Below are 15,106 nucleotides of genomic sequence, written 5' to 3'. Positions count from 1 at the left end.
CCTAATCTTCCTTCCTCTCCTCGTGTCATTTCTCAATAGCGCCGTGTTTTCTTTTACTCCATTGCGTTTCAGTATAGTACGTGCAGGATTCTGTCGAAATTGGCATGTTCCTATCGCATGTTCGATAAAAATGGCGGTGTAAGAATTTTAAGTTTCGAATAGAAACCTTGAAAGAAGCGAAAAGGGGTTAATTTAAAGGGTTGAGTTAAAGAATTGTAGCTCTCTTATATAAAAGTTATCACCCCCTCTCCAGCGACAAAGTTCTTGGTGATTATATGAAATAAAGAACAGACGGATTTTGTGGTGATCAGCCTTGGGAGTTAGATCAATGCTAAATCAGTTGTGTGTCATGTTATATATAGTGAGATATTAATTATTCGTAGTGGCCATGTTATATATAGTGAGATATTACTTATTCGTAGTGGCCATGGTATACATAGTGAGATATTACTTATTCGTAGTGGCCATGTTGTATAAAGCAAAACAGTACTCATTTATATTGTTTAATTACATTAAGTAAAGCAGTACTTATTTACATTGGACATGCTGAATAAACAATCTCCAGACCTATGTTTGTAGTACTGAAGCTAGATGTTCGTACCAAACAAAGCTTCTAAGAAAATAAATATTTAAACATGATAAAGCAGTTTGTAATAAAGCCATGAAACAAAACTAGCATGAAAAACGTAATAACCGATTTTGCTATTACGTAACACTTACCTAATTGGTTTAGGGCAGAAAAAGTCGGTTTTAGACATGAACCTCTATGCAGATAAGATAATATAATCAGTTTAGAACGAGTGCTTTTTAGTTCTTTTAAGATAGTTATTGGCCAAGAGGAAAGCGAAAGGACTGCACAATGAAACAATTGATTTTGGCTTTTGCTTTTGTTATAACCATTTATTTCGGTAAGAATTTTTTTCTTTTACAATATATAGTAAATTGGAGGAGAATTTGTGTTTGATGTGAGCTGGTAGGTAGGAAATATGCCTACGTTTAAAAAGTGCAGGCCTTTCGCCCATGCAGTAGTCTTACAAATTTTTAATTATAAAGTGTACCCGGGCCTCGGGCAATCGTTTTAACTATTAACCGGCAAGCCATTCAATAAGTGTTAACATGACGTAAAAATAATTTTCACAATTTTTAATTTGTAATTTTTAACATGTGTTGAATATAGGGCGGTCAAATAGTACAAACTAGGGACCGGCGATTAAAATCAGGAGTCATGTTTACTTCACGACTTTTGATATGTATTAATTTTAACGCATATATAACTTAATAGTAAGGTGATCATGTCACGTAGACATAAATAGCTACTGGTACTAATGTACTGTTCTTCACGTACTTTTATATCATGACTTATTATTCCTTCTCTTGAGAAGGAATATTATAGTTTGATAAGTCACACTTGACTGAGCTACTGGTATCGAAAGCTGATGTCATTACAAGCTTGCCAGTCAAACTCCGTGACCTTAGAAATAACCTCTGACGTTAAAACAATTCTTTCCTAATTGAGGCGACTCTGACTGAACGCGTACATGGATTACCTATTACGAAACCCGAGGATGGTTGACTGATTCTTTTATTTCCTCCATTTTTGAAGAACATAACATATGTACAAACAAATTTACATGTAAACAACTAAATATTATCGTTATCTTCAAATGCATGGTTAATATGTGAAAACAAACCCCATTGCGACCCTCTTAATTCACGCATTGAATCATAACGGATTGACCGGGTCAATGTCTTATTGCCGTATTTACTCAACTGAAAGTGGTAACAGATTTAATTTGTTGTTGGATTTAACAATTTATGTTAAATGATAACTAGCGTAGATACCTAATTGACTTTTTTTGGCAGTATAAAACAGACATTGCAACCAAAATTTTACAAGATAATCATTATATATTTATATAGATATGCCACAGAAGGAACTTTTGGTATGCTTTAACTTGTATAATGATATGTATTAATTTGACGCATATATTTGCATTTAATGGTAATTAAATTGTAAGGTGATCATATGACCTGACGCGAGTCACGTAGACATAAATAGCCACTGGTACTCATGCAATGTTTATCACGTACAACAGCCAAAATGGTAACGTTTGTAACACGCATTTGACACTGCATACATTTGTACAGCGAGGGTTTCTGTATAGAAAAGAGTTTATACACTCAACATGAAAGGTCAATGCACTGTCGAAGTAGTTATTTTGGAATTAAATAAATTAGATCAATATGTTGTAAATAAATATCAAAATTTCAAAAATATCGAATCACGCAAAGATATATTTTTATTATGCCCCCCTTCGAAGAAGGAGGGGTATATAGTTTTGCAGATGTCGGTCGGTCGGTCGGTCGGAATGTAGACCAATCCGTTTCCGGATGATAACTCAAGAATGCTTGGGCCTAGGATCATGAAAGTTTATAGGGAGGTTGGTCATCACCAGCAGATGCCCCCTATTGATTTTGAGGTCTGTATGTCAAAGTTCAAGGTCACAGTGACCCTGAATAGTAAAACGGTTTCCGGATGATAACTCAAGAACACTTGGGCCTAGGATCATGAAAGTTGATAAGAAGGTTGGTAATGACCAGCAGATAACCTCTATTGATTTTGAGGTCAGTATGTTAAAGATCAAGGTCACAGTGACCCTGAACAGTAAAACGGTTTCCGGATGATAACTCAAGAACGCTTAGTCCTAGGGACTCGAGTATTGATAGGGAGGTTGGCCATGACCAGCAGATGACCCCTATTGATTTTGAGGTCAGTATGTCAAAGGTCAAGGTCACAGTGACCAGGAACAGTAAAAGGGTTTCCAGGCAATAACTCAAGAACGCTTGGGCCTAGTGTCAGGAAAATTGATAGTTAGGTTGGCCATGATGACCAGATGACCCCTATTGATGTTGAGGTCATTAGGTCAAAGGTCAAGGTCACATTGGCCAGGAACAGTTAAACGGTTTCTGATCTTCTTGCCCAAAACCATACGGCCTAGGGCTTTGATATGTGGTGTGTAGCAAAATCTAGTGGTCCTCTACCAAGATTGTTCAGATTATTTCCCTGGGGTCAAATATGGCCCCATCCCGGGGGTCACATGGTTTATATAGGAAAAAACTTTGAAACACCTCTTGTCCAAAACCACAGGGCCAAGGGCTTTGATATTTTGTGTATGACATCATCTAGTGGTCCTCTACTAAGAATGTTAAAATTATTCCCCTAGGATCAAATATGGCTCCGCCCTGGGGGTCACATGGTTTACATAGACTTATAGAGGGAAAAACTTTGAAAATCTTCTTGTCCAAACCACAAAGAGTATGGCTTTGATATTTTGTAATGTATCATCATTTAGTGGTTCTTTACTAAGTTTGTTCAAATTATTCCTCTAGGGTCAAATATGGCCCCGCCCCAGGGGTCATATTGTTCATATAGACTTATATAGGGAAAAACTTAGAATCTTCATGTATAAAACTTACATCATTCAAATTTGAACCACATGTATAGTTTTGAGTGGCAAGATGAACCTTGACATGAGTCGACCTTGATCTTGACCTAGTGACCTACTTTCACATTTCTGTAGCTACAGCCTCCAAATTTGGACCACGTGCATAGGTTTGTGTACCGAAAAAAACTTTGACCTGGTTATTGACCTAGTGACCTACTTCCACATTTCTGAAGGTACATGCTTCAGATTTGGACCACTTGCATAGTTTTGTGTTTTGAAATAAAATTTGACCTTGATTTTGACCTAGTGACCTACTTTCACATTTCTCAAGCTGCAGCCTTCAAATTTGAACCACATGCATAGTTTTGTGTACCGAAATGAACTTTGATCTTGAGATTGACCTAATGACCTACTTTCACATTTCTGAAGCTACAGGCTTCAAATTTGGACCGCATGCATATTTTTGTGTTCTGAATTGAAATTTGACATTGATTTTTACCTATTACCTACTTTTACATGTCTCAAGCTACAGCCTCCAAATTTGGAGCACATGCAAAGTTCTGTCTACCGAAATGAACTTTGACCTTGAAATTGATCTAGTGACCTGCTTTCACATTTCTCAAGCCACAGCTTTCAAATTTGGACCACATACACATTGTTTGTACCGAAAACATTTTACCTTGATTTTGACCTTGAGCTAGTCTTGAAATTTGAAACATTCAAAAACGGCTCAGTGGATGGTGCCAGAATCACTCTGTAATCTTTTGTTAGGTTAATAGGTTAAAGGTCAAGGTCTGATTAAACCAGAATGGTAGAACTTTTGTTTACAGTGAGCATATAATTTCTGTTCCTTGTGCAATTACTGAATGCATCAAGGGGGGCATTTCGTGTTCGATGAGCTCTTGTTCATTTTTCTTCAACATCCTGTTTTTAAAATCTCACAAAAGAAACATTAAAGTCAAGTCAAGTCAAATATTTTATGGGCATAAACATATATATGTCAATTGCCAAATAACTTTGTGGCGATTTATACATTATACATTTATCTAGAATATTATAAGAACAGAAAAGTGTAGTATAAACAATTTACATGATAACGTATCTCTATGACATAAAGTTAACAAACAAAAACAGAACATCAAACATATAGTTAATTAATTTCATTTCTTTTTTGAGTCGCCATGTATATAAACTTTGCTAAATTAACAATCACATAAATTTATTTATATTAGGCCAAGAACAATAATATCTAGGTAAACATGTTTTTCTTAAATTATTATAAAATGGACACACTTATAAAAAATGATACTCTGTTTCAACTTGACTCATATTACATTTAGTACAAAAACGTTGGCTTCTTTAAATATTTCTAAATCTACCCGCTTCAATAGCTAATTTATGTGAAGATCACTTAAAAAAACAAAGAAAATATCAAACAGGGAATGCCATGTTCCAAAAACGCAGCCTCCCCAAAACGAAACCCACAGCAGGCAGACGTGCACACTAAAAACACATACACACGCACGCACTCGCATACAAAGCAAACACACGAGGGCAAAACGAACAAATAAAGGAACACAGTGGGGCACCGCCTTGGAACGGTCAGTGGCAAAAACACCACTGGGGAGCTTAAACCGGTTTATGGTGCTTGATAATGCTGTACGATGTTTCACATTATTAATACAATCTAGATATTTTTCATGAGAAAATTCCTGTTTAAATAAATTGTAGCTTTCCAATTTAGAGAAGGTACTTAGTTCTGCACACCATTGTTACAATTGTTGATCATATATTCTTTGTTCAATATTTAAGACATGTGTATTTGTAACAGTTTCAGTTTCCCATAAATATAAAAAAGCTAAGTCTGACAAGTGAGTGCGGGAGGCCGTGGGTTCAATCCCCGGCCGCGTCATACCAAAGACGTAAAAAATGGTACAAGTAGCTTTCTCGCTTGGCGCTCAGCATTAAGAAGATAGTGCTAGAACTGGTCAGCCCGGTGTCAGTATAATGTGACTGGGTAGGGTATCATGCCACGTGTCTACGGCGTGATATTCCAGTGAGGCAGCACTATAAAGTTGGGCATTGTGCTCACAGCTACAAGACACCGTCGTTTATATGACTGAAAAATTGTTGAAAAAGACGTTAAACCCGAACACACACACACACACACACACACACACACACACACACACATTTTTTTTTTACATTTTTTGACCGATCATTCATTCGACAGATTTGCATTTGCATCTTTTATAAACATCAATCTGTATAAAAGGGAGTTAGGGGATTTCATAATTCGGTACCAGTATCTAATGGTTCTGACGTTTCGTAATATTGATAATGGGAATCTTCCAAAATCGCCGAGAATTGCAGATGTTGTAGTCTGTTGCGTACACAAAGAACTCGTTTCAAAAATTTTAAATGAACTTTTTCAATGTCTTTATGAAAACCCCATATCTCTGATCCATATGTAAGATCGGTAAAATCATACTATCAAATAATTTTGTCTTTTCTGTGACATTCAAAGAAATTACATCAAATAAAGAATTCAAAGAGTAAAGTGCCTTTAATGCTTGATTAGACAAAGCTTTTTGGGCTTGGTAAAAATTACCATTGGACGTTAATGTTACACCAAGATAAGTGAACGTCTTAACAACTTTAAGTAATATATTGTTATAATGTACTTCAAAATGTTCATTTCTATTTCCGAATTTAAAAACAATAGCAACAGTTTTATCCACATTCATAACAATACCCCATTTTGTACAATAATCACACAGTTTGTTAAGGAGGGTTTGTAATCCTTCCTTGGAATAGGAAAATAATACTGTATCATCGGCAAACAATAGTAAAAATATCTGTATCTCTTCCAATGTAAATGTATCAATATTATCAGTCTGCAAATTTTCATACATATCATTTACGAAAAAAATAAACAATAAAGGTGAAAGTGGTTTTAAGCCCATAAAACTGTCGAAATAGTCTGCCAGGGAGCCATTTGCTCTAACGCAAGACTTTACACAGCTATTCATACTATGCAAAATTCTAATTACTTTTAAAATTACACCTGACTCTATTAATTTAACAATAAATCAAAGCACTTTCGGAAATCTATAAAGGATGCATACATTTTTTCTTTTCATGTTTTATTATTTTATTAATAATCGAACTTAAAACAAATATGCAATCAATAGTACTTTTGTCTTTTCTAAAACCAAATTGAAACTCGTTCAACATTTCATTACTTTCGGCCAATTTGCGCAATCGCATGTCTAACAATATTGAAAACAGTTTTGAAAATATACAAGTGAGAGTGATGCCTCTATAATTATTCACATCATTTGGATCACCCTTTTTGGGCACAGGTAAAATGACACCCTGGCACCATGATTCGGGATACGCACCTGTATCAAAAATATGATTAAACAGTTTATATAACACTGGTGCTATAATGGTTTTACGTTCAATAAATATTTCAGGAATAAGTTGGTCTACTCCAGCACTTTTACCACTTTTAAGGGAAGAAATAGCAGTAATAACATCTTCTATCGTGAAATCAATGTCAAGTTGATCAACATTACTAAAAACAATATCACTACTATTCCTGCTGTTCCTCAATAAAATTGTTCTTAAATATTTCTTCATTTGAAAACAAGTTTTCAAAATGCTCATAAAATTCATATGACAATTCATTTTTATTAGCTTTTTTTTCTCAATTTTTTAATTTCTTTCCAAAACTTTTGCGGACGTTTACCAGCTAAAGATGACATTTCCTTTTTCTGATTCAAATGAAATTTAGTACGTGCTCGCCTTTTAGCTATTCTGTAAATGCGCCTTTTTGTAATAAGTATATCTATATTTTGATTCGATCTATTCTTAGAATAATTCTTGTTTGCACGTTTAAAGTCTCTTCTAGCGTCCTCACATTCCTGGTTAAACCAAGAGCTTTTATGTTTTCTTTTTCTATTATTTCTCATATTTCCTATTGTTTTAGTTTCTCCAAAAACACTAAACGATTAAAAATGTATTTGTAAAGAAAACCAAAATCATGTATTATTAGTTTTATTACAATTTTGATTTTTCCCGGAAGATGGTTAAACATTACACAAATATTAAATGCTCTTTTAACATTGGACACGACAATGACGTTATATTGTTTTAGTCGTCAATTTTTTTAAGATACTGACGCGTTGTTGGAAGTTTATAGACATTTTAGTGTACTTTTGTGACTTTTCAAAAAATGGATTGAAGCCAAAATAATGTGTATATTTGATTGATCACGGATACATCCAGAATTTCTACTAGCTGGTCATTCGACTAATATAATATGCTTCAGTTTTCGTTATTTCTATTCATGATTTTCCTAATCATTCTTAACGATACTACTTTTTTTCTTATTAACCCTTAGCCTGCTGGCGGCAGATGATTCTGCCTTTGCGACCAGTGCAGACCAAGATCAGCCTGCACATCCGTGCAGTCTGATCATGGTCTGCACTGTTCGCTATTCAGTCAGTAAATTTTCAGTGAAAACCCCTTTGAGTAATAAGTGGTACTGTCCAAATTGAAAGATGGACCAGTCCATTATAGAAATATAGCAGGTTAAGGGTTAAATAATACGAGTAAATAGTTACGGGCATTACCGGCATTACGACATATACATTATATTCTCAACATGGTGGCCGGGTGGTCTAGTGGTTACGCGCTTTACTAGTCAATCCAGATGTCCAGGGTTCGAATCCCGGTCCAGGCACTGGACGTAAGAATCTCCCATTTAACTGAGAGGTCAGTTCTTCCGAAGAAAGACGACTTCGCTTGCATCGGTGCTGAGCACCAGGTACGTCGGAGAACACGACTCTCTGGTCGCTAAGAGCTAGGCTAAGTTAGCCGTTTTAAATTAATATTGACCCCGTTCAAAATTTACCCCATGGTCCTTTTTCAAGGGATGGCTGATCAATTTTAAACGTTAAAAATTGACCCCGCCCGTTATTTAATGATTCATCTACGCGTCGTTGAAAACAGATCAGATATAGTCCGGTCATATTTCAACGTTTAAAACTGATCCCTATAAACTTACGCAATTTGCCTATTACCATACATTCGCCAAAAGCTAATAATACGTCTAATTATTTGACAATTCATCGGCCATAACTCTGCACATACTAGTCAGGTACAGAAATTAAAACCAAGCTACACAAATTGGTGACTATATATGTCATGTATCGACGGGATGTCTTATACTAGTCAACTACACTCGGGTCATATTTCAACGTTAAATTCAAAAGCTCTTATTGATTTAGGGCCGTTGATTCGACACAAAGTACTGACCTGGTTGTTTATGATTTATGGGTCTGTTACGCAATAGCGGAGTAACGTTGATATGAGTCAGGAGGTCAATGTTCAACGTTTTAAAAGGACCCCTATGGTGTCTAAATATAACGTTACACCACCTTTACATGACCGAAAGTAAAATACTAACTGATACGAATACTAGTATCTAATATATATTATGAATGGATCAAGTTAATGCATCGCCACAGTCACAACTCAATATCAGTTCATATTTTCAGGCCGGGTATTTTTCTCTTGATAATTGCACTAGAGCCTTTAACAGCTGGAAGCATATGATGATTTAAAGTACATACGCCGCTTGTAAAATGCTCTTGTTTAGTCCGAAAGGTTACCCCTAAATACTGAAATCTTACGCGCAGTCAAAATCCATTATAACACAATATTACAAAGACAAGATTTAGTTCTTTTTGAAGTACAATAGGTATACTATTGACTCTTAAGGAATTTTTGTCGAAATTGTTCCTTTTTATTGCAACAGACACATAAAGACAATCCCATGTATATTATTTGATTTAAAATGTTGTTTGTACATGCATTTCTGACCACAGGTATCTAGGTAATACCATATCACCTGTTTATATACATGCAAATTATGTGTGAACAGATAAATCAAATTGGATAAATTGATGGTGTTTGGATTTTTGTGTATAATTCAGTAACCAGGTAAAAATTTCAAAATAATTCCCTAAGACTTTGGTCTTCACGGTCTGCTTTACAATTGGCTGCAATTATTTTTTACATGTATTGAATTTGACTGCAGGTAAAATTGCAAAATTTTGTCATTTTGGCCAGAGAAAAATATCGAATAAAGGCATAATACAGGTAGTGAAATGCACATCCTTTTACTTGCATATATTCACACAGATATTTAGAACATAATTATGACAAAATTATTGACTTTATTTTGACCACTTAGAAATCTTTTATTTATTTTTATGAAAATTTGCATGTAAAATTTTGAGGAAAATGGCCGCCACTGTGGCGATGCCTTAAACAATTCATAATTTAAGACTAGGTGAAATGAGATAGTATTGCGCACATTCCGAAACTTTCAGAATTTCGTACAGCCAAAACTTCTACATGTTACCATTAACTCTTGCCTATTTGGCATGCCTTTTTCTAGCGAGAGCATGCCTACGTGGGATGGTAAATTTCGCCGACTTGTAATCACAAAACTTATCACCACTTAAAGCCCTGTTCCCGTCCTACCTTTTCACCTTGAATTGTCACTGAAAAAGCATGAAATTCCTGACTATGAACAGAGACGCATGTCAAAATAGAGTCATTTTATATAAAATTCTATATGAAATACCTGTGGTTTTGCGTGCTAAAGTGTGGCACGTGGCCGTTAACTGTTACCTATTGTAATCATGGGTTGCATACACACAAAATAATTTGAATAGCCGCGGATCAGGGCTTTAAAGACATGAAGTGTCCTACTTTCCGCTGAAAGGAATGTATGTCGTTGCATGGGAAAAGCATGGGGATTAAAGGGGTCCAATGGGATAATTTCTCCAAAATCTGAAAAATTTTGAAGAAGTCAATATGTTTTACTTGACTTATATTTTCCAAATATTTTGCTATATTGCTCCCCAAAAGATGAATACTTTATAGTATATTTCGTTCCCCTAAATAAAAGAAAAGAAAAGTGCACATGGATGACGGCAGGAGTAATGAAATATCCCTTATAAATACCTTGTTTTGATCACAAAAGGTATTTCTTGAGTGTGTGAAAGTTTCGATGTGCCTGTCCGGCCCTACGCCACCCACCTGTCGAAAATCCTTGTGGTAAACTTTCGTTAACAGTTCCCCTTCCAACATATAGATGATCTCTCATACCACGGGGAAGTTGTCAGTTTGATCCCGGGCTCGGCCTTGTGAAATTATTTTCAGAGAAGCTATCCAGCAAGCCTGCAATAGTTTCTGGTTCTTTCCAGTGTGTTTATCTTCTCCAGACGACCTCCGACGTTTAACTTAAATTTAACTAACCGGTATATAGTGACCCCATGATTGATCTAAATTTAACGATTGATCAGTTTTCAACGCTCTTTTGATCAAAATGTAATGTTGAAATGTTGACGGGGTCAGTTTTCAACGGGGTCAATATTTAATGTTACACCGGTTAATTTAATACATTTCTCTCTGTCTGATCTTGGGTTTTTCTTTCGCTCTGTGCCTGTGGTCAGATCACACTGAGGGGCGTTCTTGGCCGAATGATTAAGGTCGCTGACTTCAAATCACTTATCCGTCACCGATGTGAGTTCGGGCCTCTCTCTTGGGGTGTAGAACTTATTATATGTGGAAGGTATCCAGCTGGCTTTCGGAGTGTCGGTGGTACTGCTCAGATACCCACCCGTAATGAAATAACGCTGAGAGACATCTTGTGTCTACCTCCACCATCAAAAAGCTGGGAAGTTTCCATATTGCCATATGACCCGTCATTGTACCGGTGTTATATTTAACCTAACCAAAAAAGAACATTATCGTTCTATATTAAGTATCTCACATCTGATAAAGCCGGACATAGTGTCAGGTTTTCCTTTACTTACTAAAATTACCGAAGCTGTATAGAAGATAAAAAAAATAACAATGGAATAAACCAGATAAGTAAGGTATAGAAAATATTCTGAAAACAGTAAGTAAAAAGGGAATGAAGCCATGAACAACAATAAAACATTCAACAAAATTGAACAAAAAAAAATTGAGAAAAAAAAAACCCTCTTGTACAATAGTATGTTAAGTTTGTACGATAACACCCCTTTCACCAGCTTGTTGATTTCAATTTATGTTGTGCGGCGATTTCGCCCATATTGAACAGAAGTCAATGGTACAAAGGGAATAACAGATGTTCTTGAAGACATGGTAAAATGTCTTGTAGAAGATAAAATAACATTCCATTGTTATGTAGAGATGAAAGAACTTATTAATCCAGATAGTCAGAATCCTTATCACATTTGATGAATATAATGTTTTTGTTTCCTTCGGCGTATTTTAAAAACCGATACATTAAATGAAAACAAAAACCGTCTCAACGTAGGTTTTTTTATTGAATCGTAAAAGGGCAGAATATTGTGAAACTATCAATAAAGAAGCACTGGTTTTGTTAAAATATGAAACACAAAGTGATAAGTAAGAAATGAAAAACATAAAGTGTATTTATTGAATCCTCCATTAATTGAAATTCAGGATAACGCGATTGTCCTTGGAAATAAGCAATTTTTGAAACAAGATCATTTGATCGTATTTTTGAAAATATCTAAGAAACTGCTTCTGATAGAGTCATATAGCATAAACAATGTTATCTACTAATGTTTCGAAGCCGTTATATAGCTACGTTTAACCGTTAAAATTTGACAAATAATTGACATTTTCCTGTTACGCGAAAACGTTATATATGCAGAAAGCTGGAGAAGAGTCAGCTCTGTGTTAACGTCGCCTCGTTCAGAAATTGATATATTGTTTTGTTTACGGGTTCTTGGAATAAACGAATGCATGTAATGCATCTGATTTTGACACCTTTATATATGTATTAATATTCTTACATACATGTTCTTGCTATATACATGTATTATTATGATATTAGATATATTAATTTGGGGGCACACATCACATCGATTTCGGTTCGCCTCACTTGGGGCGTAGAATTCTTCATACGTATGTGAGGAAGCCATCCGCTGGCTTGCAGGAGCCATTTTCTAAATTTGAGCTGTATACTTCATGCACCGTGAATAGCGAATTCAGCAGTACTACATGCGAAAGTATAACCTATTGTCCTTTCCTGAATTTAAGTCGTATTCCAGTGTCGAATGTTTCATGTATCGTTAATAGCGAATTCAGCAGTACTACATGCGACAGTATAACCTATTGTCCTTTCCTGGATTTAAGCCGTATTCCAGTATCGAATGTTTCATGTATCGTGAATAGCGAATTAAGCAGTACGACATGCGACAGTATAACCTATTGTCCTTTCCTGGATTTAAGCCGTATTCCAGTATCGAATGTTTCATGTATCGTGAATAGCGATTTCAGCAGTTCTACATACGACAGTAAAACCTTTCGTCAATTTTATAAGATTGGGTATGTTCCAGTGCTACGTATTTCTCAATTCCTGAATAGCAAAGTTAACAGTACTGAATTCCGTGTGCGACAAGAAAGCATATTTTCTTGTTTATCTAATTGTTTTATCGTGACATCTATTTCTTCTTTTTCAGCTTGGGTTGATCCAGTGTCAGCTGTTTCCTGTACAGTGAACGGCGAATGTAACAGTACGACATTATGTACCGGAACTAACAGCTTCCCTATCTGTCAACATCCTGAGGGTGCCGAAATAGTTGCCAACGGTGGATTGTGCACATGTAGCGTACCAAGCGGAAGTATGTTATTCTCTACTGTAACAAGGTTTAAGTATACGCTATGACATTATCTGTAATTTGTGATTATTTCAATAGTTTCATACTACTCAGTTGTTATTACCATGTTTCAGGCTGTACTTTAAGAGTGATTGTCATGGCATACCTGGCCTTAACTGTGTAGACGATACCAGACATTGCTATGACAATTATTTTAGTGATTATTTTTATATTTCCATACTCTTCAGTTGTTCTTACCATGTTTCAGGCTGTACTTACCCAAGTGGTTAAGTGATTGTCATGGCGTACCCGGTCTTAACTGTGTAGACGATGCCAGACATTGCTATGACAATAATTTTTGTGATTATTTCAATATTTCCATACTCTTTAGTTGTTCTTACCATGTTTCTGGCTGTACTTACCCAAGTTATTAAGTGATTATCATTGCGTACCCGGCCTTAATTGTGCAGACGATACCAGGCATTGCTATGACAATAATATTTGTAATTATTTCAATATTTTCATACTTCCTGTTCTTGCTATGTTTCAGGCTGTACTTACCCGACTTATTAAGTGATTGTCATGGCGTACCCGGCCTTAACTGTTTAGACGATATCAGACATTGATATGACCATAACCTTTGTGATTACTTCAATATTTGCATACTCCTTGTTCTTGCTATGCTTCAGGCTGTACTTACCCAAGTGATTGTTACGGCGTACCCGGCCTAAACTGTAAAGACGATGCCAGACATTGCTATGACAATAACTGTGTTTGTGATCGGTTCCCTATCGGCAAATGATGGAAGCAATTAAACATGTACCATGTGAATTCTATACAGTTTCTTTTTAGAAAAAAAAAATAGATATAAGATTTTACTCGACTTCTTTTCTGTCACCAAATGTTTCGTTTGTTTAAAGGCGGTAAGGGAGCAGTGGCTTTGTTCTTAAGTTAACCAAATGATCATTTGAGCCACACAATGAGAAAGCCAACATAGTGCATTTGCGACCAGCACGGATCAAGACCAGCCTGCGCATCCGCGCAGTCTGGTCAGGATCTATACTGTTCGCTAACGGTTACTCTAATTGTAATAGGCTTTGAAAGCGACTGATGTGCAGGCTGATCATTATCTACACTGGTCGCAACCAGTCGCGTTTAGCATGATAAGGGTTAATACAATGTTACGAATCCTTTTGCATCTTTAAATTAATGTTTTGGCAAGTAATGAACGGGACACTTACTTGATACAATATGCAATGACTTTGATTACACTTCTGTCGTTTTTTCCATGCTCAAAAATAATGGCAAAATACAATATATATCGCTTATCCGTAGCCTTGACCAACCTATAAACCGGGCCAGTTTATTTTATAAGTACAACAACACTGCTGACCCATTTAAACGAGGAGTACTCACGCAATGTTACGTCAGGAAAATAATCTGCCTTCGTACTGATGTATCTAATGTCGTTTTGCTGGTAGCGTTTTGACATACATGTATCCAACTTATATCTAGACACTGTTGAGCAATTGTTTCAGATTGCTGTATACATGATTGCTGGGTAGGATTTTTGCTTGATTTCTTAACCTTTACCCTGCTACATTTCTAAATTGGACTGATCCATCATTCAATTCTGACAGTACCACTTATTATTCAAACGGACATGCTGGCTGATCTTGAATACTACTGCATCTACCTCTCTCTTCCATATGAAACTGTAAATGAAAGGACTTTTCGATGCATGCAACGTTGGCGTGTTGCTGTACTTTGGCATATTTTCAGGTAAACGTCGGACAATAGCTGTCAAATTCAAATAATTAAAGATGAAAAAAAAATATATGACCAAATTACACAAAGATTGCGGATTACAATCATAATTTCACATTGCACTATTCAGAATTCATAGAGGTAGTTTTTGTCAGCAAATAGAAATATGCATTTTTAACGGATAACAAGTGTAGG

General features: G+C 35.8%; 1 protein-coding gene across 1 annotated transcript; it reads left to right on the top strand.

Annotated features, from left to right (window-relative positions):
* The first annotated feature begins 749 nt into the window (after positions 1-749).
* Positions 750-14,019, top strand: LOC128549594 (uncharacterized). Its single transcript, XM_053526602.1, has 3 exons — positions 750-908; positions 13,007-13,168; positions 13,834-14,019. The coding sequence occupies exons 1-3, from the start codon at positions 860-862 to the stop codon at positions 13,944-13,946; spliced, it is 324 nt and encodes a 107-aa protein (XP_053382577.1). The 5' UTR covers positions 750-859; the 3' UTR covers positions 13,947-14,019.
* The last annotated feature ends 1,087 nt before the right edge of the window (positions 14,020-15,106 follow it).

Source organism: Mercenaria mercenaria, chromosome 16 (genome assembly GCF_021730395.1).
Source record: "Mercenaria mercenaria strain notata chromosome 16, MADL_Memer_1, whole genome shotgun sequence".
Taxonomy (NCBI): Eukaryota; Metazoa; Mollusca; class Bivalvia; order Venerida; family Veneridae; genus Mercenaria; species Mercenaria mercenaria.
This window is presented reverse-complemented; position numbering and strand designations above follow the sequence as displayed.